Here is a 27,846-nt window from a genome sequence, read left to right as displayed (position 1 = left end):
ATGCCCAGAATCCAATCGCTTCTAATGTTCTCCATGCCCTACTCCGACCAGGTCACCCTCCTCTGTGGCCCAGAGGCCCTGCAAACGGCAACTCACCCACGTCCCCGCTCCTCCCCCGCCCCATGCAGTCCATTCCCATCAGCACGAGGCTAGAGGGGGCTAGTGGAAACCCTATCATCCCCCGACTCCCCCCTCCCTGAGAATAGAAGTCCTCAAACAGTACCCCAGACCCAAATCCGCCCGCTCCCTTTCTTCTGGGGCTCCATCCCCTTCCTGCTCCTCCCTCCGGTCACCCTGCTCCTCCCACACAGTCCTGCTCTGTTTCTGGACCGCGCCCAGCTTGGTCCCAATGTCCCTTCCAGCCAAGGGCACCTGCCCCAGGTCCCTGGATGCTCTACGCCTCCATCTCCTTCTTTGCTCACTGGCCACCTCCTCAGGAAGGCCTCCCTGACCACTCCCGATCGCCCTGCTCCGCTGGTTTTCCCCGTAGTATTTATCACCTCTCCACATTCTATTTAATGTTCCTATTTGCAGGATTTATGGTCTAGCTCCCTGCAGCCAGAACATTAGCTCCACGGGGGCAGGAGCTTCTGTCTGTTTTGTTCACGGCTGTATTCCCGGCGCCTGGAGCAGTGCCTGGCCCACAGAAGGTGCTTGGGGAATGTTCTACCCACCAAATGAATGAGCAAAGAAACCCCCAGGGATCCCGGAACACACGCCCCCACAGAAGCCGGAGCCACGAGTCTCTATTTCACTCCGCTTCCCTGTCTCCTTCCAGAAGGCCTGACTGAACTTTCTGGAGAAGCAAACACAGCGGGCCCCAGTCGAGGCCAATCAGTATCAGCAAGACCTGCTTCCTGTTTCACATCTTAACAACAGGGGGGGCAGGGCCTCCCCAGGCACCACATTTGATTAGTCAAACAGAAGCCAGCACGCCCAGCCAATCGCTGGAGAAGGGCCGCTCACCATCAGGACTCCGGCTGCGCCTGGTGAGGAGCCCCTCCTGGCTCCTTTCTTCCCCGAGACGTAATTTAAAGTGAGTTGCAAATAGCACAAGAGCTGAAATCCAACAGGACGAGAAAACGCTGTCTCGTAATCCCTTTTACAAGTTGCAAGCTTGGAAGCTGGACCTGCCTTCTCTAGTGGGGGGAGTGGGGGGACAGTAACCTGAACAGGTGCGCCCCTGCCCCCCCCCACTCTTCTCCCTGCAAAGCCCGTTATGTTATCCTCACCTGGGATGAAATGGAGATCAGGTTTCTGCATCTGTAAGGAATTTCTCCTGAAGGAACGACCCATGTTTCTTCCACATGTCCAAACAGCTGTTTGAAAGAATCTAGAGCGTCGTTGTTGGAGGTGCGCACCACGGTTAAACATGCCCGTGCACTGATCACTTTCTAACCAAAAGGGTGGCTTTCGGATCTTTTTTTTTTCCAGCTAAACACATGTCCCAGGAAGTGGTAAGAATAACATGTTTTAAAAGGGACATGATGAGGTGTTCTGACCCGGGAATTTCTGTACGGGCACAGGGGTCCAGGGCCTGGAAGCAGGCAGCGGGGAGGGTGAGAATGACCACAGCATTATACAGGCCACTCTCAACCGGGGTGTTATTGGGTCCCCTGGAGGGTCCCGCGCAGAGCTATGGAAACGCTCACCGCCCGACCTTGCAGGGCTGCCTGTGAATGGCCGTCTTGTCCCCGGGGGAGCGAGCTCCGCATCCTGCCCTGCGACAGAATGAGGAAATGATGGCAGGGTCCCGCCAGAGGCACGTGGCTCTTTCGAGGTGAATGGAGCGGTTCCTTTTCTGTGCAGAACTCGACAGGTCAAGCTCAGGGCAGAGTTAAGAATCCCTGGAGAGAACCATAACCTTGTCCTCGTTTGATGGGATCCGGGGCTTTACGGGGGGGGGGCCAGGCCTGGCTGGTAACAGCGCTCCCTCCCCGTCAGACGGTTCTTAGAAATCACATAAATATAGCCTCGCTCTTATCTCCCTTTCTATCTGGAAAACCTTGGAATAGCGCCGTCCTTATTCCCTCCCAGAGAATGTGAGCTTGATATTTGCCTAAAGCCAGATCTAACCCAAAGGTTGATTTAGTCACCAAAACTTCAGAATCAGCCATAAAAAAATCAGAATCCTAGCTCCCCTTGGGGGAAAGGAAAAAAACCCCGTAGAGGCTAGCAACATTGGGCCCACGCACCCACACGGCACAACCAGTGGGGGCTGAAGAGTGGCTGCCTCCCTGAGCTGAGGCGCACACGCTGCTGTGCCCTACTCCCCACCACCCCCTATTGCCCCCTGGCACTTGGCCAATTCAGTCATCTCCTTTCGCTGCCGGATCCCCATGAGCTTGCCAGTTTGTGGTCCTATTTCTCCAGCTTCTTCTTTGGTTCTCCCCTCAGTCCACTGCTTCTGGAGAGAGATGCCAGCTGCAGCAGAGGGCGTGAGGAATAAATCCAGACGCGCGGATACCCACCAAGCCCCCGAGCGCTGGCACAGGTGGCCCCGCGCCGCCCCGCAGGCCAGACGGCTGGAGAGCCAGGACTGTGCTCCTGGGCCCCGGGCTCACATGCCTCACTGCCTGCCTGACATCTTTGCCTGGACGCCTCACAAGCCCTTCCTTCTTCCTACACCCCCCATCTGAGCGCATAATCTCCCCCTAAGAAACCACGTCTTCCCACATTTCCCATGTGATCTAGGGCACCGCCCTGCACCCAGGTGCTCCTGCACGTCCCACGTCTAAGCCAGCACCGAATGTGGAAGCCCCTCCCACAGCCGCCTCAACTCCTCACCTGCCACCTCCACGGCCCGTCCAATTATCTCCCTGCTTCCTCCCTTAGTCCTTCTAACCCGCTCTCTAGAGAGACCGAGGGACCCTAAGGATGTCACATCAGAATCACCTTCCTCCCCCACTCAAAGCTCATCACTCGCCTCCCCTTGCCCTGGAGTAAAACCCTAGCGCCCCACCTGGGCTTAGACGTCTTGCATGTTCTGGCCCTGACAACCATCACCCTCCAAGCTAAACTCAAGTGACACTGGCCCTCCTTTAGCTCTTCAGACACACCAAGGTCCTCCCTGCCTCGGGACCCTTGCACGTGCTGACTCTGGGCATAGAGCACACTCCCACCGCCGCCAACGGAGAAAGCAAACCGCATGGCAGAGAATGGAAGGGCACCCTTCTTCTCTTTGCTGGCTGCATATCTCCTGTTCCAGGTTCCGGTGGGCAAGCCACGCCCTCAGCAAGCCCCTCCCTCTGAAGCACGTCATCCTAGTCCTCTCTTGGCATGGCTCTGTTGAAGGAGTTGCCCCCAGGCTGTGAATCCGACGGATGAGCTCCTACTCGGTCATCACGTCTTACCTAAGAGTCCGCGCGCGGTTCCAGACTGCCCTGGTCTGGCCGCCCTGACCCGCCTGCACCTCAGCAATGGTCACGCCAAAGCATCCTGGTCTCCGTTGCACCTGCAGTGCCCGTGAGCGCCAGCAGGGCGGCGGCCGTGCCCATCCCACCCACCATTATCCATCCCATCGGCACCTGTGCCTGGCACACAGCAGGGCCCCCACGAAACGCTCGCCAAATGAATGAGTCACAAGACCGACTCGCCTTTCTTTAAGGTTTGGAACACACTTTCTTCCAAGATCAAGTGACATGCGGGACAGGAAAAAAACAAAAAACAAACAAAAAACAAACAGCTGAAAGTGGCAGATGCTTTTTAAGATTTTTAATTTTATATTTAAAGGAAGAGAATGAAATGGTCTTGCACTTCCTTTATTTTCACATAAAGAGGGGCATAAAACCACCAGACAGGCAAAAAAAAAAAGATCCAGTATTATAGTGTGGCGAATACAAAAGAGAAGGGTGGGGACCCGTAACTGAGGGGGGAAGGGGCTGCGGTGTGGCCCAAAAATAGAAGCAGATGGCGAGATAAAGAGAGAGAGAGAGAGATCAAGAGAGAAACCAGCAGAAGATTCTGGGCAAGGCACAAAACACGGCTTTGTTGCTCCTCTTCCCAGAAGGACTCCCTCCAGATTTCGAAAGGGGTTTTCACACCTGCTTAAAGGTTAAGAGCACTTGTCTTCATAAAGTCCCTCTTGTCTTTGTGTTCCAAAGAAGTTTTTCAAAAACTGACTATCTATGCTAAAAACCAGGGGTTAGCACATTTCATTTCGAAGAGCACAGAAACTACGCAGAGGGTTTTTTTAAAAAGACACTTCACACTTTGGGCCTTTTGTGATGACTACAAATTTTGAGGTGGTACGATGGGTTTTCAAAGTCATGAGCAAGATTAAGAATGGAGCCTTGGGGGCTGCCGGAAGGAAGGACATGAACTTCAGGAGCTGTATAGAGGGTGTCTTTTGAACTGCACCTTCACCCCTTTTCTCTGGAACTTTCCCTGGCCCCAGCCCTGATGAACGGGTGAGCAAAGCTTACACTGTACATGGCCTGACCTCACTGGCCAAGCTAACTGGACCGGTGGCTGGCACCCCTCCCGACCAGGGCCCATTAGAATCTCCCTGCGAATCAGGGTTTGGGCCCCAGTGAGCCGGCGAGGGACTGGCATTGGGCTAGCATATAAAACTCTCAGGCAGGAGGTGTGGGCAACTCCCCCCCAGGCCCTCTCTGCCTGGTGAGAGTGAGAAGGCAGGGAAGGCCGGTCTGCAGAGAGACACAAAAGATCGAGAAAATAGTGTACCAGGTGGGGCCAGACCCCCGAGTCTAAACCCAGTGTCCACCACTGAATAACCATGACCTTGAATGAGTTCCTTGACAACTCCTTGGCCTGACCGTAGCCTGCTCCACGGGGCTCTCCTGAAGATTAAATAAGTGAACTCACACAGCGCTTGGACCAGGCCCTGACGTGGGCTAAATGCTATGCTTATCATTTTGCTCAACTGCAGGCTTGCAGGGATGAGAATTTCTGGCTGCTGTGTTCGCACCCTACCCCGGAATCTAGAGCCACGCCCGGTACATAGTGGTGCTCAACGTTTGTTGAGAAACCAGAGAAGGAAGGAATCCCAAGAGAAGAGAGCCTCCTGACTCTCCTCCTTACCTCAGCTCCTCCCCACAAAGGGGCAATCAGGGAGGGGTCTGACCGAAGCCTCAATCACATCATGTTTCTTTCCTGCTGCTCACGCCTCTGGACAGAAGCCACACTCTTCCCCGAGGCCATCCAGGTCCCACAGGCCCCTGGCCCCTTGCTGTCTCCCTCCACCCTCCCTCTGGCCTCTCATGCTCCAGTGACGTCGGCCTCCTTCACCTTAGGGTCCTCTACCGCGGTTCCCTTTGCTTCCTTCTGCCTCCGGCCATTTGCACATGCTGTTTCCTCAGTGCATCCTCTCAGCCCCAGCCTCCTCCGCCTCCTCCCCCAGGAAACCTTAACAGACGTCCGTCCCGTCCACGTGGGCTCCTCCCCCCAGACCCCCACGCGCTTTTGCTTCATGCCACTTGCCACCACTTGTAGCTTAATCATTTGTGTGTTTCGTCGGTGACTCACTCTCCCTAGAACACAAGCTCCATGATGAAAGAGATTGTAACTTCTGTTTTATCCCTCACCGTATTTCAGTATCAAGTACAGTGTATGACCAAAAGTAGGCACCCAGCAACTACTTGCAGAATGAATCTGCTTGCTGAATGGATTGCCCAAGCAAAGAAGTAAGGTGTCAACGGTGACTTCCCAAGTGTGGGCTCTTCTTGAACTGAATCTATCAGTTTTAGGCAGGAGTCTCCTCGAACAGTCCCCCTCTTCCGATCTGCTCTGCATGAGTTTCTCGATGGCCACCAAAGGCCTTGACTCCGCCACACAGACTAACGCCATCCTCCAAGACAGGAGGATCCCGCCTTAAACTAGGTAAACCTTCAGAGGAAGATAACAGAATCCAGAGCCTCTACAATGCCCAGTATATATCCTCATCACAGTGTCAGAATGCAGTCGACAATGACTACACATGCAAGGGAAGAGGGACTCGTGGTCAGGGAAAAGGAGCAATGGACAGAAAGAGATCCCAAGGTGGTTGTGATGACAGATTCAGAAGAAGCCACGGCCAGGACTGAAGTTCCTAACACTATCCTAAGAGGCTCCTCCTTACCTCAGCTCCTCTCCCCAAAGGGGCAATCAGGGAGGGGTCTGACCAAAGCCTCAATCACATCATGTTTCTTTCCAGCTTCAGGAGAGCACAGCCCAAGCACCGTGAGGACTGGAGGGGTTGCATTTGTTACTTTGTTTGTTATCTGAACTCTGCTCATGTCATACAGTTTCCAATTAAATGGTGTCAGAAGAGACTCAAGAATCTGTATTTGTAACAACTACCCTGGAGAGTTGTGATGTACAACTGCACCAGATGCTTCTCAGAATTCTTATCGTAGAATGCCTACATACCTTAAAGCAAATACCAAAAGAGGTTAAACTAATTTAAACGTGTTGAAATTGAGTTGGTTGGTGAGCACTCATCAGCAGTGGCTGGTTAACTAGACTACATAATCAAGACTATTTCAACTCCGATTATTTTTGGAGGAAAAAAAAAATGCTTCTATACTTATTTTGAGGAAAAAAGAAACCCTGAGGTGGTATGAAAAGCCACAGACATAAAAGATAACTGTTAAGAAAAAGACAGGAGGAAACATTCGTGGTATAATGTAAAGTAAAAGAAAAGAGCATCAGAGTACAAACTACTGCAATGTCAAGTGTGTAACTGTATGGTAATGGACATTGCCATGTCTGTGAATAGGAAAGAGCCAACAGGAAATATATCAAGATGTTATTAATACTTCTTTCAGGTAGTTTGACTACACGTGACTTTAAAATGTTCCTGCTTCAAGAGCACATTGATTTGCCTCTAGAAACTCTCATCTGAAGCTTAAATACAAGACCATGGCTACAGAAACCGTCTGTCAATGCCCGGATGTCTGCAAAACTCCGGCAGCCTCTCCATCAGACAGAGAAGGGAAGAAGAAGCCTGAGCATGCGTATCCTTTCTGCCCTCATCCAGCCCAAGACGACTTTCTTCTCTGGCTTCTCTGTAGCTGGACGAGCTCCAGACACTCATCCAACCTTAAATTTCCCGTCCCTCCGAGGAGCAAAAGGCCGAGTCACACCCCTCAGCCCGACAAGCCACAGGCAGTGGCTGAGCAGAAGCGACTCCCCTAGCACCAAGTGAGCGACGCGACACGGAAGAATCAGAGCCCGTACCTGAACCACAGGGTGGCCACCCGTGGGAGCTTTGACGGCCCCGCGGCTGCCTTCCGTCTCGTAGTGGGCCCGGTGATGCGGCTTGGGCTGCACCTCGATGCGCAGCTCGTAGGAGCCGGACTGGTGGGACAGTGGCCACTCCAGCGGGGGCAGGGAGGCGGTCACCGGGATGCTGAAGCGGGAGACGGAATCAGTCATAGGTGCGATAACCATAAAGGGCCCCTTTCCTGAAAATCCTGTCCCGGGATCATAGAATAACACGCGGGCGGTTGGGAGGCACATGTTTCTCAGACAGGACAGGCAGGGCCCTGCACAAGACGGAGACCTTTCCCTTTGCCTTCTCATCCATCCCGATGAGGACCGTGCGCCTGACACCTCAGCTCACGAGGCTGATTTCACACACAGCGTCCGGCAGACGGACCGCCTGCCTGGGTGTAGTTGGCGGGGTAATAATATGGGTGTGCTGATTTGCCGTTTTAATTGGAACACTTCACCTAAAACGGTGTCAGGGGTGCTTGAGTGTACGTGGTTATGTTCCAGAATCACATGCTTCTGACTGTATAATAAAAGAGGGGCATTATTTGTGCTGGGCGCTGTATCCTAGCAGGTTTCTTATGGCTATGGCCTTCTTTTCCTCTGAGAATTTGGAGAGCAGCACCTCCCGCCTCTACGAGGAACCCCAGGACGTTTTCCTCTTCGCTGTAGCAGGAGAAGGAACACTCCAGGGAGGAGCGGAGTGGTGACACCACACGTGTCGCTAACTGGCCACGGGACTTGAGGCAGGTAACTTCGCTGTCTTACCCTCAGCCTCCTATGACCACCCAGCAAATGGCTTCAGCTCCTGATTCTATGTATGACAATCTCAGGGAAATGCAAACTTTAGAGAGAGGACATGTCCCGTCCCAGTTACGATGCATCGTGGCCGGTGGAGGACATCCAGCCACAGGGAGGTGTCTGGTTTTGGAGTGGAGGAGCCAGACCACTCAGACTCCCTAATATTGAAGGTCAAGAACATGACCGGAGTTACACACCCAAGTTCAAGTCCCAGCGCCACCTCCGACTCCCCACGCGACTTTAAGGAAACCCCTTCGCCCCCCCCAGGCCTCACTTGCTCAACTGTGGAAAGGGGACCTGGAGATTATAGAACCACGGCACGTGCTCCAGGATCATTTGCCGTGATGGTTTTCCTGTAGGGATCGGCTGGGTCGTGGGAACACTGGTTTCCAACGCCGGCCGGACTCACCTGCAGATGGGAATGGCAGGCACCAGCTGCTTGGGCCAGGTGGGCGGCATCAGCAAGATGGACTCGGGGGCCGAGTTCCTGCGCTGCTCCTCCTGCTCGCAGGGCCCCAGGAACTCCATGGCCGGGTAGACGTGGCGCGGCAGGCCGGCCTTGGGCGGGGCGGCGGACACGGGCGACGGGTCCGGGCTGGTCTTCCACATCTTGGTGGGGATCCCACAGGGTGAGTCCGGGGCGAGGCTGTTCAGGGCGTCCATGAGGACGGCAGAGCCGGCCGTCGGGGGGTAGCCAGGGGGGGGCCCGTCGTCCGGGGGCTGCGGCGAGGGGCTGCGGGAGTGCTGGGGCGAGGCTCCGGGCAGCGGAGCGGCCAAGGCCCCGGCGCACGAATGCCGCCGCTTGGCGCCAGGCGACGAGGAGCGGGAGGCCGGACGGGGCACGGGCGAGTGGCGGCCCAGGCAGCTGTCCTCAGCGAGGCTGGTTCGAGGTGACATTATTGGCGAGGTTCTGGGGGAATAATGAGCAGGGATGTTTTGAAACTGAGGACACAGGTCGTCGGGCCCGCCGTTATTGGGCGAGACGCAGGGCGAGGTGTAGGGAGAGAAGGTGTCGGAAATGAAGCTGGCAGAGGAGCCGCTGCTAGCGGGGCTCAAGCAAAGCGGCTCGCGGTAGCCCTCGAAGCCGGGCACGGGCAGCGTGAACCTCGGGCTGGCGGCCACCCCCGCCAGCGACGCCTGCTCCCCGGGGAGGCCAGTGTCTCTCACGCGGAGCCCCCCCGCCTGCATCAGTTCGTGGGACGGAGTGATCTCGATCCGAGGGCTCAGGCCCGAGGCCCCCGCTGGCTTGGCCGGGCTCAGAAAGTTCTGGGGCCCCACCCTATCCGGCTCTCCGTATCGGCCCGGGGGCTCGCCAGAGAAACTGGCGAGGGGGCTGTATGGCTTGAGGCCATAGTCCAGGCCATCATCAGGGTACGTGAGTCCGGAGTGTGGGTTGGCGACCTTATGTGCATTCGGTTCTTCTGGAAAGAGAAGGGGGAGGGAGGGGTCTTTTTAAGCCTCTAAAACAGAACTCCCAGTCCAGAGCAATCACAAGTTGGGTTTGTTTCGTGCTGTTTATTATTATTATTATTATTATTATTATTATTCCCCCCCAGCCAAACCCCAAGCTGGACCCTCCTTCCCTCAGCAGAAGGAAAGGCAGGGCGTGTCATCCCAGATTCCTTGAAGGGCGAGATCTAAGTGGGAAGGCCCTAGGGCAGCAGTGGCCAGAGGCCTGGGTGACCCTCTGGGCTAACGACTTCCAAACCTCCGCCGGAACCCGGGGCCCTTAGAAGATGTGCATCTTATCTCCTGGCCTCCTGCGCACCATCATACTCACTCCCACCTGAAACGCAGGTTTCCCAAAACAATACTTACCCTGCTGCGTGCAACACACCCATCTTTCTTCCCATCCAAGGTTACTTTATTTACATGCGGGCCACAACCCCGCTAACAGATTCCTTGTCCCACCAGTGGGTTGTGACCCACGGTTTGACCCTCATCGCTCTGTGCGTGACACAGACACAGGACGCGGGGCGGGGGGGGGGGGTTGCTGCACGGGCCTGGGGTCTCAGAGCGCTGGCATCAAACCCCTAATCCTCATGCCCCAGGAAGAAGTGGCTTAGTTCAGAGCCCGGACTCCTGCCGCAGGCCTCATCCCACGTGCCATTTTACAAATACGGACGCTGAGGCTCTGGGAGGGGGAGGGGTCCGCTCTAAGGCACAGAATTAGCAGGATTGGAAATCCCACAGACAAAGCACTTGGCTTGCAAAAGGCGAGCCTCTGGCGCCAGGGCCTCCCAAAGGATGACAGCCAGCAGGTGGAGAATGCCCTGATTCTTCCCTTACGAGGGGCCACCTGGAAGGGGCCCACCTGGGGAGTGAAATGGGTGGGGGAACTAGCTCTCCGCCCCCGCCACCCCCCACCCACTCCTCACTCCATCCATCTCCCAGCTCAACAGCGGTCCCTACACCCTCTCTGTCGCTACTTGATTCAGTCTGGATTCCTCCTTGCCACGCCTGTACGCCTAACCCATCAGCAAATCCCGAGCGCGCTACTGTAAATTATAAACCAAATTCCTGTGTCCCCCCACCCCCGCAACTACAACCACCCTGGTCCGAGCCACCATCCTCCCCCACCGCCTACACCCCTGTGGCCGCCTTGTCCCTGGCCGCCCCACCTCTGCCTCGGAGGGTCTCTCCTCCACGCAGCCGTCTTTTGAAACGTCCATGTGTGAAATCCACTGTCAAGGCCTTCCCTGACACATCAGATGTGATCTGAAATCCTCAGCACACTTGTCCCTGGGCCGCGGCCTGGCTTGCCCCTCCCACCTCACCCCACTTTCCCCAGCCTGACTCAGCAACCGCCCGCCCAGCTGACACCTTTGCTCTTCTTCCAGCCAAGTCTGCCTCCAAGCTCTGGAGTGTGTTTTTTCCCTCTGCCTGGAAACTCTCCCCCACCCCACCCCGAGGTCTGACTTTGGCTGCTCCCCTTAACTCCTTCCTGGGCCTGCTCAGACAGCCAACGCCTCCTCCCGCTGGCCCACCCTCCCAACGGTGGTCTCCGGCCTCGCCCCAGCGGTTTTCCCCACCCCGTCCCCTGGACACCCTTTCTCCACGGGCACCAGCCACCGGCTCTCAGCACCTCAGTTGTCCGTTTAGGGAACTCCGCGCCCCTAGACCAGGGCCAGGCCCGGCCCACCGACTGTGTTTCTGCAGTTTTATCGGGGTGCAGCCGCTCCCGGGTGTTTATGTCCGGTCTGCAGCTTGCTTTTGGCCACGACAGCAGAGTGGGTGGCTGTGACAGAGACCGTGGGGTCCACAGAGCCCACCGTGCCCGCCGCCCGCCCGTCTAGAAGTGCGGGGGCCTGCGCGAGAGTCTCCCCGCCCCCGGGAGAGAGCCACGTCTCTCGCTGCGCTGCGCTGCGCTGCTTGCCGAGCCCCTGGCACGGGCGCTGGTCGGCCGTCCAGAAACGTCTGTGGAGTGACGGAGCAAAGAAGTAAGTGGGAGCAGCCTGTCCCAGGGCCTGCCAGACACAGATGGGACCGCTTCCTAGAGCTGTGTGACGGGCCCACTGCGGGGAGCAGGGAGGCTGCCCGGGCACCCTCGACCTCCTCGGTGCTCTCGGCGCCGTTCTGGGGTCCCTGCTGTCTCATTTAGCTGGCCCAATCTCCTAGGGTCCAGCTGGTGCCCCCGCCCCAGGGGACAGCCCAGAAATGACTTCCCACAGCTCTCAGGGTCAAGGTAAACGAGCCCACCAAGGCCAGCCTGGCTAGGCCCCACCTGCCCGTCTGGCTTCACCTCTCCTGCGGGACTCGAGCCAAACTGGCTGTCTTTCTGTTCATGAAAAGCCCCGAGTTCCTTTCTGCCTCAGGACCTTTGCACTTGCTGTAACCTCAGCTGCTCTGCTGTTACCCATACTCAAGCCCCTTCTCTCCATAACTAAAGCTACTCATTCCCTCCCCGTGAAGTACCGGTGCTTGGGAGGCTTCCTGACCCTGTGACCAGGTCAGAGCCCACTCATACTTCCCTGCTCTGCTCCGGGCTCCTCCCACAATTCCACGGATTTGTTTATTATTGGCCCCGCCCCCAGCCTCCAGCCGCATCGCCCCCGTCACTCAAGGCCATGAGGACTCTCTCCCTTCTCACTGAGTTCCTAGCCCGGAGACAGGACCTGCCACAAAACAAGCCCTCAAAAAAAGTGTTTCTTGGTTATGTGAATAAATTAAAAAAATAAGTTCAAAAAAGTCCATGTGAAGTATTAAGCCACTACTCAAAGACGCAACTACCCAAACCAAAAGGTAGAAAGACGGGAAGTCGGTACCATCTATGAAAATCCCAAACGCACACGTCCTCGGAAGCGAGCAGTGTCGCTGTCAGACGCTGACCCTGCAGAGGAAGTCTCCCACGCGCAAAACGAAGTGTGTGTGGGGGTAAGATGCGGCAGCGCTGCCCCGTCTGCAGTCCCCAAGGACTGGACGCGACCTGGTGTCCATCAGCTGGGGAGGGGCTCAATCCCAGTTCGTCCATACGATGGGGTACACACGACTATAGAAAGGGCTGAAAGAGTTCTTCCTGCGTGGAAATGGAATGGCCACAAGGTACAGTGTTAAAAGAGAAAAAGCAAGAAGCACAAGGTCCGCACAGGCGCACACTCACACCATGTGGCTGGAAGTAACAGGAAACAGGGACTTCCTCCAAGGAGGGGAACTGAGTAGCTGGGGCTGGGGGGTGGGCACAGTGGTCTGGCAGAAAGGGGACACTGATTTCTGTAGCACCCTGAGCAAAGAAACACAGTTCCCCTGAGAAACATGTTTCTTTCGTTTGAAAGGCGGTGGTGATGATTCACAGGAAGGACACCCTGGTTTAGGAAGCCGGGGACTGAGAGGTAGTCCTTCTCTGCCACCCAACCAGCTGCGTGTCTCCTTGGCTGCTTCTGGAAAACCCTCCGGCTTTTCTAGCTGGACTCCGTAGGGTCCAGCGTCCTTGTGAGGCTGCAGATGAATATAAACTTGGATTTGTACGTGCGCCTTCCTGGCAGAACCTAGATTTCTAGCCTACGAAGAGATTAAAGTCAAATCCATAACAGCATTCTGATAATCCACCACACTGCGAACCAGCAAAACAAAACGCACAAGGTCTCTTAGCAAAAATTCTGGCCTTATCAGACAAGCTGCATTACGTTGTATCAGAAACAGGCTGTCGGGGCTGGGGTGCAAAGGCACAGAGCTCCCCGCCTTTTGATTGCACAGCATGCACGCTCCCCGCCAGGGTTGGGGGTGGGGTCAGAAACAAGAGAGGCCGCCTGGCCGAGCAGAAGTATTTGAAGGGTTTGCAGGGGTTTTAATGATAATCCAAGCAACAGAGTTTTTCTCTTCTTCCCCAAGACACTGCAAAATGGGACAGCAAGCAGGAAAAATAAAGGTCGCTGGTGACCACTGAGCTCTCGGCCCTCTGGCTACTGGATGGTAAGTCTCACAGTCCGAGGGCTCATCCCTAAAACACTCAGGTCACCAGGACCCTTCCAGGGCTGTTTTGCCCTAGAGAACCGCCAGCCTCGTGACGAGTGGCCCACAGAGCACTGGGAGAAGCGAGAGTCGCCTCAGAACCACAGTTCCTCCGCAAGGTTGCCAGAAATCTTGCCTCTCCTGACCACGTGCACGATCTTCGCTACAGCCGTCAATGACCCCCGATAAACATTATTTACCTAATCTTTCTATTTAAATCCATTCACGTGCTTTTTTTTTTTTTTTCATTTAAAGGGGAAACCTGACACCACTACCACAAATGGAAAATCAGCGTCACCTCCACAAATAGAAGGTAGGGTAAAAACACAATAAAAATAAAAGTCACCAAACTCCAGCGAGACGCGACGCTGTGGCCGGCCAAAGGCTCTGAGCCCGAGGCCCACTCCTTTTCCTACCTGATGCTCTTGTTTTATGGAGGTGCGACTTACATGTGCAGATTTGGGGGGCGGGGCTCGGGGAGTTTTGCCAAATGTTACAGACACCCTTGTAACCGCCCCCACGCTCAAGACGTGGGACATTTCTGTGAATGCCCAGAAAGCCTCCTGTTTCTAAAGCTGGAGGTGGCGGGAGAAAGTGGCGAGTGTCCAAGAGGAAGGGAGTTAAAGACACAGTAGCCGCTGAGACTCCACTCCCTCTGCCTAGTTCAAAGGCAAGGAGATGGCTCTCATTGTATGCAAGGGCTTCAACAGGGGGCCACAGGGAACCATCTCCCCGGCCGTGGGAGGTCCCGGCCGGCCACGGAGGCATCCGCCCTTGAAGATGGAGGAAGTGCAGACAGTGACGGGGGTTCAGAGGTCACTGCTCTAGGTCCTCAGTGCCTCTGTGCCTTTGTTCATGCTGTTCCCCTTGCCCAGACTCCCTTCCATACCTCCTCTCCTGTCTGTCCATCAAGATTCTACTTAGGTCACCTCCTCCTGAAGGCCCTCACTGATTTCCCCAGGCTGGATCAGTCGGCCATTCTTCCATGCTCGTAGGATCTACAGAGTCATCTAGATTCTGGTAAAGTCTACTGATTATAGATTCCCTTGTCTGTCTCCCCACAAGGCTGAGCTTTTTGAAGGCAGACAGGCAATAATAGCAGCAGCAGCAGCAAAAGCAGCTAACATTTTGAGGACTTGAGTGCCAGGCACTACTGAAAGCACAATACACACAGTGAGTTCTTTAATCCTCATGGCAACCTGTGAGGCAGGCACGGTTTAGTCCCCTTGCACAGGGGAGGACCCGACATAGAGGGGGGCGTTAACCTGCCCAAAGCCCCACAGCTTGAACCGAGGCAGCCCTGAGAGCACCCTTGACCCCTGGGCCAGGGCGCCTCGGCCTCGGAACTCCTGACAATTTGGGACGAGACGATTCTTGTTGGCGGGGGCTAGAGGGTGTTTAGAAGCACCCCCGCCTCCCCCCGGCTAGAAGCCAGCAGCATCCCCACCCCTCTCCCGGCTGTGACGACCGACAAATGTCTCCAGGCATTGCCAAATGTCTCCCGCCAGGCAGGACGGCCCCCCGCAGCCCGGCACCTCATCAGGGCCCGCACACCGCAGCGGCGTCCACCCGTGAGTCATGCCCGCAAACCTGATGTGACTCAGAGCTGAGACACGTGCTCCCTGTCAGCCCTCGATGTCGCTGGCAGCAGGCGTCTGCAAGTCCTCACTACCATCACCCCTCCCCTCGGCATGTCCCTGGTGCTCAGCCCACACCTAGGCCCCCTGAAGGTTTGGGGGAGCCTCTGGCCACCCCCAGAAACTGCAGGGCAGTTTCTAGATGGCCGGGGAGGCCACGCCAGCCCCATCCCCGCGAGGAGTCTGTGCTGAGGTCCAGGTCTCAGCCAACACAATGTGAGAGGACTCCAGTGCCGCCGTCCTACCCCCCAGCTCTGCGACTGGGGCGACCTCCGAGCCCTCGTGCAGAATATGGTGATGGGGCTGGTGACGATACCAGCCTGAGAGTTCGCCTAGTCCACATAAAGCCCAAAACATACAGAATAAAACACTCCATAAATTCAGCCTATTGGTATATCATTATTGTAGAATGAATGATCTTTCAAGTAGAAATTCTACCCTTTCTCTGCTCTCACTGGTTTATTTTACAACAACTTGATGGTGGGACACACACTAGCCCCCAATGGCTTTAAAAGCATCTTTAAAAAGGGAAGAAACTTTTATAACAACATGGATTAACACTTCGGGAATTCTTTTCGGCACAGATTCTGCCAGCCTTCTGAAAATTCGTGGAGTAGGTAAAGCATGCCTCCAACCTCGCCTCCATTCCAGGCTTTGTATTCTTTTCCCTGGGAGCTGAGCAACTAAATCTTACTAAAGTGTTAATGACTCAGTGAACTACTTGCAATAACAAAAATGGTAATAGCTAACACATCCATACCATTTCCTTCATACCAAGAATCACTATGTTTTTAAAATATATTAACACGTTTGTCCCACAAGAACCCTGTGAAGCAGGTGAGACAGTTTCCTCATTTTACAAATGGACGAAATGAAGCCCAGAGAGGGTGACTCGTTTGCCGAAGGTCGCACAGCTTCTGAGTGGCGGAGCTGGGATTCAGTCTCAGAGAGTTGGGTCCTCTATGTCCCAAACCATTCCTCCACCCTGCTTCTCACGAAAGGGGCTATTTCCTGGACGGTGACACCTTCACCCCGACACAGGGAAACAAGGTGGCCCCAGAACAGAAACTGCTTGGAGGGAGCCCCATCAGGAGGAAGTTGCCCCAACAACTGAAGACACAGATTCCTTTCTTCTGGAAGATTCACAGTCCCTCCGTTTGCCACAGGGCTGAGTCGACGACTGTTTGAGGAACCACACTCAGGCCACCGGGCAGCTCCTGCCAGCGCCGGTCCTCCGGCGGCCTCCTGCGGCCCGTTGCTCACCCTCAGGGACACTCGGCCAAGTCTGAGGCCACTGCTTGGTGCCAAGTGACCAGCCGACAGATCACTTTTGAAAAGAGGAACAGCAAGAGAACATCTCCTCCGCCGGGAACTACAGGCGGGTGGAATTTTCAGGAAGCAGAACAGAATGACCAAAATAGAAACCCAGCTAGGGAACCTACAGGAGGCAGCTGTCTGTCCTCGGGGGGGAGGGGTCAACGTGAACCCTGCTCTCAGGCTCCAAGGAGGTGGAGGAGGAGAAGACGCAGGGCATGGGGACGGAGGCCAGGCACCCTCAGACGGGCAGCAGGCCCCGGAGCTGTGGCCCGTCCTTGTCTGAGGTGATGATGCGCCCACCGCTCGATGAGCTCACACCCCGAGGCGGTGCAAGTCCCAGGCCCTGGGTTTGAGACATCACAGTCTGTTGCCATGACAATGCCTAGGGTGCCGCAACCTGGACGTGCACATGTGCAGCTGGAGGAGGGGGGAGAAGATGCAAGGGACCCTGCCTCCCACCACCCCGACGGCTCTCGGAACTTCCTGACCATTCAGCCCGCAAGGAGTCGTCAAAAGGAGCGGGAAGGTGGATGGGTTTTTCACCTGGCAGCTCGCACCACCTGTTGAAAAGACTTTCTCGGACAAGCTACAGATTGCCATCGAGTCGTCAATTCCACTTTCCGAAGGGCCCCCCATGCACGCACACACGCACCCGAAAAGGTGATAGGACTCCCAGACAGTGAATCGTGTGTCTTAACAGCGACGGAGCATCGGGTTGTCGCTGCCGTCATTCCGAGGTGACACATGCAGATGCAGGGCATGAAAGACAGAAAATTCCATCCCGATAAGTCAGTTCCGGAAAGGGGAGGGAGGCGGCTTCCCCTCCCGCCTCACAACGTGGCACCCCTGGAAAAAGCCACCCTGAACGCTCTGCTCGGGGCTGACCTCGCCCCCACCTGAGACAGCCGTCTGCCTTGCCCAGACAGGGAAGAAAGGAGGGCTTGGTCCCGCTGCCCAGGCAGCGCGCCATGAGGCCAGGCGCCCGGGACACACGACCTGGGACAGTTTGCAAGCAATGAGCCTCACAGACTGGCTGCTGGCTCGGCCGTCTGCAAAAACACACGCGCTACCCGGTTCCCTCTGCAGAGGGGCAGAGAAGCGGGTGGGGTCTGTGACCCCGCCTGCCTCCAGGTCAGCTCTTGGATGGGGCAGCAGAGCCCAGGCACTCGGAAGACGCCAGGCCTCACCGCCAGTCTCAAACTGGGATGAAAAGAACCATCTCTTGCTGGTTAAAAGCCCTTCTGTGGGGCCCTCCTCCCTTCAGGAAGTTCAGAGACCTTCCTATTTCTGTTCATTCAAGTAGCGGGTCTCCACCGCGCCGCAAGCTTCCGTGCATGCTGTCTCCCTCTCTGCGGCCTCCCAGCAGCCCGGGAGGCAGGTACTGCCAACCCGTCTGTTACAGTTGGGGAAACTGAGGCTCGGGTGCAGCAAGTCCCAGAAACAATCGGGCGCAGAGCTGGGATTCAGATTGAGACATCGCTTCAAGGCAGGAGAGCGCACACACACTCAGGGGACACCTCGTGTCTTTTAACATGGGCGTGCCCCCGTGTCTCCACCATGCAAGTTCCATGACAGTTCCATCCTGCACAGAGGCTCCTTGGTGTCCTCGCCTGGCCAGAAACCCTGGCCCCGGAGGGGGGCCCACTAGCCTGACTTGTCTCCCCAGAGACTGGGGTTTGCCTGCTCTTGATCGTCACAGACACAGACTCGAACAGGATGAACACATGTCATGCCGGTCGCTGAGCCGTAGGGGTGAGACACACCCAGGTTGTGCACAGCCGTGGTTTCTTTTTTAACGCCGGGGAGTATTCTGTTGCATGCACGCGCCATAATTTATTTATCTAAGAAGTCGGTCGTTTGTGATTAAACTTGTGACACAGAGACGGCCATTTCAACCAGAAGATAGTCCCCCCCCCCCGCCCAAGTACACTTGTCATGCAGCGCAGGACAGCCAGCAGGACTCGGGCGGCGGCTTCCTCGCCAAAAGGAGGAGGAAAGATCTGGTCAGAAAAATTAACCAGAAATAGACCAGATAATCCTCCCTCGGACACTGGACTGGCCTCGCCTCCTCCCTCGGCTCCCTGAGGACCTGCCCAGAGGACATGGTAGGGGACAGCCACCGTCCCCTCTCTCCACCCTCAGCACAGGCCCCTCGAACAGCTTGGCCCCCTGTCGAATCCCACAGCCCCGGGAGAGCTGGTTTCCACCTTTCCTCCGGCCCGTTTGAAACCCAAATGGAAACTTCCCCTCGAAGACAGCAAGGCCCCTGCCTGCCACCCTTGGCCAGCGGCGGAGATTTAAAATTAATACCTTCTTGACTGACAGGTTCTTTATTTACACTTTTTCCCAGGAGCTTTGATTTCGGTGCCATGTTCCCGGGAGCTGGCACACTTCGCCAGCGGCCCCTGCCAACCCTGGTCGTTAATGACATTCTCCTCTCTCCATGGCAACAGGGTGATGTCACCCGAGGCGGACTGCAGCCCCGCAGCCCACCTTCTTGGGGTCACGCAGGCGAGCAGCCCCGTTCTGTCACCTTCACGCTAACGTCTGCGGGCGTCGCAGACCTGGAAGGTGGTTTGGTTTTGTCACCCCCCTTTAAAGCGCCCCCTTCTGCAGGCATGCCCGAGCAGGCTTGTTTTAATAAGGCCCTTCATAAACCCTGAGCCTTGCAGGCGGCTTTCTTCCCTTCGGAAAGCTCACCCAGGCATGGCTCCATTAAAATTCACATGGGAAGGGCTGGCTTTTAGAAACGCATCTCGGTGACTATGAAAACAGGCCCCGCTCAGAACACGCTTCCCCCAAACCTCAGATTAGGGCGCAGGGAGGGTCCCAGCTGCCAACACAGGAAAAGCAGTTTCTCTGCCCTGCTTGCCTCTTAAAGTCTGCTTTTGGTATATTTCTTTGGCAGAGGGGGCAAAAAAGCATTAAAAGTCCAAGTCAAAGGAAACAAAAATAATGATAATAAACAACAAATGGGACTACCTCAGACTGAAGAGTTTTTGCACGGCAAAGGAAACCACCGACCCGACGAAAAGACTAACGAGTGAATGGGAGAACGCATTCGCCAGGGACACGTCTGACAAGGGGTTAACATCCAAAACCGAACAGAGGACTTATAAACTCAACACCAGAAAAACAAACGATCCAATTAAAAAAATGGGCAAAGGCCGTGAACAGGCACGTCTCCAAAGAGAACGTACAGATGGCCCCCAGACATAGGAAAAGATGCTCAACGTCACTCATCGTGAGAGAGATGCAAATTAAAGCCACAATGAGATTATCACTTCACTCCTGTCAGAATGGCCGCCCTTAATAAATCGACCGAAAGTGCTGGCAAAGTTGTGGAGAAAAGGGAACCTCATACGTGGTTGGTGGGAATGCAGACTGGGGCAGCCACTGTGGGAAGCAGGATGGTATTACCTCAGAAGGACTAAAAATGGGAAAAATCTGAAATACTAATGCAAAAGAATATATGTGCCCCTATGTTCACTGCAGTGTGATTTACAACAGCCAAGATTTGGAAGCGGCCCAAGGGCCCATCCGTAAACGAGTGGATAAAAAAGTTGTGGTGCGTTTACGCTCGAATGCGACTCGGCCATAACAAAGAAGGAACCCTTACCTCTTGCGACAGCATGGGCAGACACAGAGAGAATCATGCTGAGTGAAATCAGCCAGTCAGAGAAAGACAAGTACCGTGTGGTCTCACTCCTCTGTGGAATCTTATGACCAGACTAAACTAACAAAGTAGAAACAGACTCACAGACAGCGAGGACAGACAGCTGCCAGTCGGGATGGGGGCCCGGGCAGAAAAGGGAAAGGAATTAAGCAAACAAAAAAAACCCCCATAGACACAGGCAACAGTGTGGTGATGACCAGAGGGAAGTGGGGGTGGGGGGCTGAAGAGGATGAAAGGGTTAGGGTTAGGGTTAGATGTGACGGCAGGAGACTTGACTTGGGGTGGGGGACCCACAACGTAAAATACAGACGATGGGTCATACAATTGTACGCCTGACACCTACGTGATTGCGCTAACCAATCTCGCCCCGGTAAATTCAATAAACTGTTTTTAAAAAGTGAAACGATCCTTAGCTTTAGGTCTAAATGCCAGTTTATGGGAAACGCAAGGGACAGAGGAACAGGTCCGAGGATACCACAGGTGGGCCCCTGGCGAAATCCGGAATGTGGGGAACCGTGTGGGAAAGAGGACCTTTTTCTTCAAAAAATAAGTGGCAAGGCGACGGACTGATGGGGAACTTTTACAGAAGAAAACAGCTGAAGGACAGTGTCAACCAAATACAATTGAGAGGAGGGTCTTGGTGCGGAGCTTGCCTCCAACAAGCTAACCATTAAAAAGATACATATGGCCCTGGCTGGCGTAGCTCAGTGGATTGAGCGTGGGCTGCGAACCAAAGCATCGCAGGTTCGATTCCCAGGCAGGGCACATGCCTGGGTTGCAGGCCACGGCCCCCAGCAACCGCACATTGATGTTTCTCTCTCTCTCTTCCTCCCTCCCTTCCCTCTCTAAAAATAAATAAAATCTTTAAAAAAAAAATACATATGAGACGGGCCGGGAATGTGAACGCTGGACATTTGAAATTAGGTAACCACTCTTTTTCAGATTTGATCATGTTATTTTGATGTTTCCCGAGAGTCCTCCTCTCTGAGAGTTACCGGGGAATCGATTTACTCATACGCTATGATGCCACCTGGAGTTCTAGGGATGCGGAGGAGGCCGATCCTGTGTCGGCAATTGTCGAAGCTGGGTGAAGGGAACGTGGGAGTTCATTGTAAAATTATGTCTATTTTTTCATATTTCGGAAAAAGTTCATCCTAAAAGTTCAGGGAAGAGTCAAAGGCTGTTCCTCTTGCTCTGGGAGAAGCTGCGTCAGGCCGGGCTCCGGGTAGGGAAGCAGACAGCAGCCCCCCGGCCCATCCTGGGAAGAGCCCCGGGGTCCAGGCCCTCCTCCCTCCCTGAGCTCAGTCTGGGAACAATCACAAGAAAAGAAACACACACACACACACACACCAAACCTCCCAGCAGCCCGGGGAAGCTGAGTTTGGCCGGAGCTCTGCGGAACCTGTGGCTGTTTCCTGTGCTGGGGCGGGAGGAAGGAGGAGGTCCCTTTGTGGAGGGAAGCCACAGGCATCTATCACCCTGCCCTTTCCTGGGCTGCATCTCCCCGGCCCTGGCTCAGGGGGTCGGTCCCCCGGGGACCGGGCAGGACACCTGGGGAGGGGGAGGCCCTGCCTTCCTGAGAGAGGCAGCCACAGGGGCCCCTCCCAGCCCTGGAGTCTGGACCACCAAGAAAGCTCCCGCAGCCAGCCAAGTGCCGCGGCTGGGGCTGAGGCAGGGGCCAGAGGAGTTCTTAAAGTCGGCGCCGAACACGCAGACGGCAGATAACGTGCCGGGGCACCAACTCCGGCGCAGACGCCGGTGGCTCCTCTTCAGTGACAGCAAGAAGGCTCTTCCTCCTGGGTCGTTTTCTCTTAAGGCTCCGGATTCATCAGAGGCAATGGCAAAGACTTGCTCCTCCAAGAAGCCAATGTCCTCAGCAAGTCAGAAGAGCTAGAAGGTTCCTCGGAGCCCCTCACCACCGCCACCCGACACCCACAAAGCCCCGCTGCCGGCATGTGGGTCCCCCCCGTCTCATGGAAATGTCACAGCAGCCCCGGCAGGCACGCCCGGCCATCACCGCCCCCATCTCACAGACGAGAAAACAGAGCCCAGAGACTCAAACTCAGGCGCCCTAGGGCAGACGACTAATAAGGAACTACGCGACTTTTCCTCCACTGACTTGACAATTATTAATTGCGTGCTTGCTAAGGCCGGGTACTTTTGCATGGCCAAGGTCATGCAGGTAGAAGGCGACTAAGTCAGAACTGCAAGCCAGATTTCCCAGTTCCAGACCTGGTGCTCTGCCTTGCCGAGCCAATGGCCTCTGGAGTTGGGGGCACATGTACCCCAGGAGGCGTGCACGACAATCCAAGGAGACATAGAAAGAAATATCAAAACAGCCGAACTCCCATTTCTGTGCTGGCCTTCCTCCATTTTTTACTTTTGCTGCGTATTTCATAATGAGTGTGATCCCCTTAGGAGAGCAGCAAAGAACACACCGCTGATAATTAGGTAAGTACCACACGTAAGGGGTGAAGGCACCCCGTGCTACTCCTGCACTTGGGCTCCATCAAAGCTAGAAGTGGGGACATTCTGGCTGAGTTGTAGTGCTGAGGGCGGGACCTCAAGACCCCACCTGTCTGGGTTCGAGGCCTGCTCGGACACTTAGCGCTGCCACCCGACGTCCACGAAGATAACTGACCCCTGGTGACTTCACTGGTCCCGGCACGGCCGGAAGGTTCAAATGTGTGGCCAAGGCTGAGAGGCACTGGCCACCAACACTACTTTTTCAACTTGCTTCAACCCCATCACCTTCTAGGACTACAAAGCCTTGGGAACCGACCCCCATTCGGTCAAATAAGACTGCCGCAAGGTTTTAAGGGCTCACCTCCCAGTCAAAATCAAAGGCCACCTCAAGCACAGAGGGCTTTTAGTCTGGAAGCTGGGGCAACATGTGTTCTACAGGGAAGCGTGCTTCAGACAACTTCCTCTCCATTTCCTTCGCCTCCCTGACAACTCCGGGCCTCCCTGCCCCTCTCCAGCTGCACCTGGGGACACTGTTTGTACAAGCACGCTCATTAGGGCCTGTTCTTAACTTGACACAGACGACGTCTCTGAATGTCACATGCTGGCGAACCTGCTCGCTTAGCGTAGAACTCTATTTTTAGTCAGCGCCAAAAAAAAACCCCATGATACTTTATCCCGGCACCTCGCCGGTCCCTGTTTGTTTACTGGGCTGTGTCTCGCAGAGGCCCGGGGGCCGGGGGAGGGCAGACTCCGTCTCTGCGCCCCCACGGGGCCTGGCGCCAGACCAGCACTCGGGGAGTGTTTGCCGAGAGAATGAGGTTTTAATTGTCCCCTGTGAGTGGGCTGAGAGCAGGTGTTTCTGAACTGAAATGCAGGTGACGTCAGGGAACGGGCTACAGCAGGGACTGCGTGTGACGCTCCCTGGAAATGGGAGAAAGGCAGTGGAGGGCAAAGGGGACCCATGGGGTGGGGTGGGGGGGGTGTGCTCATGCATGGTAGGAGGTGTGCATGGACGCTAACAGTGGGTGTATATTCAGGACCTGTGGCTTTGGTCAGCTTTTAAAGGTCTGTGACCCAGAAGGTTTAAGGATCACCAGAACAGACCCTACAAGCAATGACCAGGAGTCTGTTTTCCCCTCTGCAAGGGCAAGGTCAGCGACACGTGCATGAGCTCACCAGGAATCAAAGGAGGGGTGCACCAGACCCACTGAGGCAGACCAGAGGTGAGCACTCCCGATTGTCCCCAACCCAGCCCAGAGGACATGTGGCATCTCTGGAGGTGACTAGGGATTCCCAGTACCCATCTCTCTCTCCCAGTGTGTTACAGTTGGGAGAAATAAGAATCCATTAAACTCCCAAGCACACACATGAAATTAAACTTCTAATCAGTCAAAAAGTCAGCATCGCCCTCGCCTAAGGTGGGGACAGGAGCCCTGGTCAGGACTCCCACAGCCGTGTCCCCATTCCTTCTGTTACAATGTACTCAGCCATCTCCCTCAACAGAAAAAAAATAAGAAGAAGAACCTGCTTTGCATGACTCTAGGCAAATAAATTTGAAATCCTAGACAGATGAAATGGATAGTGTCTCTTTAGAGACAGTTTACCAAAACTGACTCCAGTAGACATAGAAAGTGTAGATAGGCCATTTCCCACAGACACAATCGACAAAGTGATCTGGGAACCATGATCAAAAGGCACCAGGTCCAGATGGCTTCACAGGGGAATTCTATCACAGCCTCAGAAACTGGTTAGTCCCAACACCACATTGTTCCTGAGCACAGAAAATGAAAGATGCTTAAACCTAATAGCACACACAAAGGGACATTACAGACAAATGCCACTCGTGCATACTGCTGAAAGGAATCTCCCAATGTTGTCCAACCAACGTGGGTGCTACCACCATGAGAAGATAATCCACAGTCACCAAGCGAGGTTTATCCCAGCAAATTTGGATATAAGTCAACATATAAAGATCTAAGAAGCATAAACCCATATTTTTTCCATTGATGCTGAAAGGTTTGACATAGCTCAACTCCCACTCCTAATCAAAACTCTCAAAAAAATAGGAATGGATGGGTCCTTCCTTGACATAATTAAATACATACACCTCAATCCTGAAGCCAACACTAGAGATACTCCTGTTGGGGTCAGAAGCCAGGAAGGATGCCTACCATTTCCACGCCTATGAGCTGCTACTGGAGGTATCAGCCAATGCAATCAGACAAGAGAAAACAATTAGAGGGTCCAGCTCAATGAGGGCAGGAGCCAATTCTTACTCTGTCACAACCCCAAGAAAGGTGCTCAACAGTTAGTTGGATGAGTAAATGAATAATGGCTCACGTTAGCTGAGCACCTCTATTAACAAAATCAAGGATTTAACAAAAAGCTAGTAGCAAATCACAGTCAATGGATTTAAATAGATTAACTCCTCCAAGGCAAACAGCGTTAGGAGGTAAGAACTATTACTTCAGCCATTTGACTGATGGGCAAACAGGGGTCCAGAGAGGTTCAATGACTTGCCCAAGCTCACTGTTGGTAACTGCCTTAAATTCCAGTGTTGCCACGGAGCCGGACCCCTCACAAACCATTTTACATGCGTCTCCCGTCCAAGGAGAGGACGAGGAACCCTCTGGAAAGCAGGCTCTGGAGCAGGTCTGCCAGGCTCGTAGTTTGGTCCTGCCGTTTACCAGCTCTGACTTGTGGGGAAGATTCCTTCCCCTCTCTGCGTCTTAGCATCCTCCTCTGTACGATGCGGTGACAACCATGCCTACTGGCTGGGGTTGGGAGAGTCGTCACGTGAGCTAATAAACGTCTGCCTCGTGCCAAAGCGCCATACGATGAGCACAGCTTGCCCCAAATTCCCTAAGTACCTTCACCCATCTCTGACAACGCCCGTCCCATTAGCAGTCCTTCTCCTTCCTTGGGTTTTGCCAAGCTCATGCCCGGAGTTAAGGGTAACACCTCACATGCATCGGCCACCATACTGTCCCCTGAGACAAGGCCCAAGAGCAAGGTTAGGACCAGGGTTGGCCCTCAGGGAGTTCCATCACCCAGAAGCAGAGAAAGGGGGCCCCTAGGAAACATCTGGGTGAGCCAGAGCCAGGCCCCCATCTGGAGCAGCCCACGTGCACCTCTCAAGGCTCATGATGTCCCTTTGGAGCCACGTTTCTGTGCCGCCCACTTCCCAGCAAGGTGTCACTCTTTTACAGATCCCAGAGCACAATTCCCCATCCTTCATGCCGGGTGGCACGCAGTAACTTCTTCCCAAGGGGCGCGATTGGGAAAAGAGTGACTTGACTGTGGAGACGCCTGACACGCTCTTCCTCAGCCAGGTCATCGAGGTCAATGTCAACAGTGATAAAGCTGACAGTAGGGACCCTAGCTAGGATGTGATGGAGGTGGTCGCTTCACCTCTGTGTTCCTCTGCCCCAAAACCCACGCCCCCTGTCTCACCACAAGAAACACATTAGACAGACCCTAATTGTGGGATCAGACCAGTGCTCCTCAAAATTGTCAAGCTCATAGACAACAAAGACAGTGTGAACTTGAACAAAGCATGGACTTTAGGTCATAATGATGTACCATTATTGGTTCACTCATTATGACAATACTAATTAATACAGGCTAATGTAAAATGTTAACAATATGGAAAAGTGGGTGTTGGGTGTATGGGAACTCTTTGTGTTATCTTTGCAACTTTTCTGTAAATCTAAAACTGTTCCAAAAAATAAAGTTTATCAAAAAGATTCCAGGGCCTTCACTGTGGTCATTTAGATACCCATCTGGCAGCCTCCAAACACCACTGCCAAGAAAAACTATAAAAAGCACCTCCCATCAGATTTGGCTTGGAAACTATTTCCCCGGAAATCACCCCCCTGCCAAAAAGCTAGCCGATTATAAATCCAGGAGGGGTGTATGTATTAGTTCCCTGCAAAACATGACTTTAATCTTCACGCACAGAGAGACCACGGATGCTGGAGGGACCGTGTGCAGAGTCTGCGTCGTATCTTTTCAAAGCGAAGGATGGCCTCCAGATTGCAACCCGAGAAGACGGGTCTCTCTCGTGCTGGCTAATTATTTCCATCTCCAGCCAAAATGCAGAATAATGACTAATTACTGTCTTCACTTGGGATCCACGGGAAGGGAACCCCTGAGGTCAAAACGAGCCCCTCAGCTGAGGTGGCCGGTGAAGACGCATGGAGGGGTAATTAAAACGTCTCGTCCACCTGCCTGCCCGGCGTCGCTGGGAAATGGGGAGCCCCCACCCACCGCCTAGGTGGGGGAGCACACTGCCTACACGAGCCGGCCGGCACAGCCCCTTCCTGCACCCCGCAGGCCGCGGCCGGGCCCCAGCGCATCTGGAAGTTACCAGTAAGCCTGCCCCTGAGGCTGCGACAAGTGTTGGCTAGGCTGGGCTGTCAAAATCAGGAAGCCTGGTTGGGTTTTTTTGGGTTTTTTTCCAAGACAACCTGCTAACCAGAAAAACACAGCACGGTTGGGTGTGCGGCCTCCCCCTCCTCCTTCTGACGAAGGCCCCCGTTGAACACGTGAAGTGACAGCCCGGGCCGGGGATGTCCCGGGCCCCGGCGGCAGAGGGCACCGGAAGGCACCCAGGGGCAGGCAGGTTCTTTAGGCAGAGTCTGGCGGAATCCACGGGCCAGCTCCCCCTGGACCCCCTGCACCCCGCCCAGCCCCCACACCCACTCTGACTGTGGGCTGCGGGTGGTGCGAGCAGGCTCGGGCTGATCAGGCCGACTGGCAAAGGCCGCAGCACCACCCAGAGAGGAAATGGGCTGGCCTCCTGACGGCGAAGTCAAACCACACTGCAGCGCCAGACACAGACACCCTCTTCCTTAGCTTCGGCACACCATCCCGTCCCCAACCCAGGCCGCCGGCCCCTGCAGAGGCGGGGAGATCAGCTTTCACCTGCCCCGACATTAGGTGCAGCGGCAACCTCTGGGAGCACCGGCCCCTCCCAGTAACTCCACTCCTCGGCTTCCTCGCCTCCTCCCGCCAAAGGGGAATCAGTCGCTTCCTCTGCCCTCTGACTACCCAGCAGACCCGAGGGCCACTGAGCCCCCTGCCACCTTCCGCCGCCTCCTCCCTCGGGGAGAAGCCACAAGTAATTGGAAACTGACGCTCTACGCCGCGGCGAGGCTGCGCCTACCGCCCCCTAAGGGCGGCGGCAGTCCCCGACGCGCACGCCCTCCCTCTCACCTGGGGGCAGGCACCCCCTCACCAAGCCCCCCAGAAGTGGGGCATCTGGGGCAAAGGGGCCCCGAGCCGACT

General features: G+C 55.0%; 1 protein-coding gene across 5 annotated transcripts in view; it reads right to left on the bottom strand.

Moving 5' to 3' along the window:
• Positions 1-27,846, bottom strand: part of NFATC2 (nuclear factor of activated T cells 2) — a 136,091-nt gene that overhangs the window by 95,816 nt on the left and 12,429 nt on the right. For 2 of the 5 annotated variants that reach the window (XM_045833437.1, XM_045833439.1), the window contains exons 2-3: positions 8,423-8,923; positions 7,180-7,351 (exon numbers count right to left, since the gene is read on the bottom strand). In XM_045833437.1, coding sequence (XP_045689393.1) covers positions 7,180-7,351; positions 8,423-8,910 — 660 coding nt within the window. In that variant the 5' untranslated portion in view covers positions 8,911-8,923. Of the gene's footprint in view, positions 1-7,179; positions 7,352-8,422; positions 9,435-27,774; positions 27,824-27,846 lie in introns of those variants that run through there. The other 3 variants (XM_045833436.1, XM_045833435.1, XM_045833440.1) reach the window with 2 other exon arrangements.

This window comes from Phyllostomus hastatus, unplaced genomic scaffold (assembly GCF_019186645.2).
Source record: "Phyllostomus hastatus isolate PE091 unplaced genomic scaffold, TTU_PhHast_1.1 phas_contig_17, whole genome shotgun sequence".
NCBI classification, from domain to species: Eukaryota; Metazoa; Chordata; class Mammalia; order Chiroptera; family Phyllostomidae; genus Phyllostomus; species Phyllostomus hastatus.
Note: the sequence above shows the minus strand (reverse complement) of the source record. Positions and strands in the feature narration are given on the sequence as shown.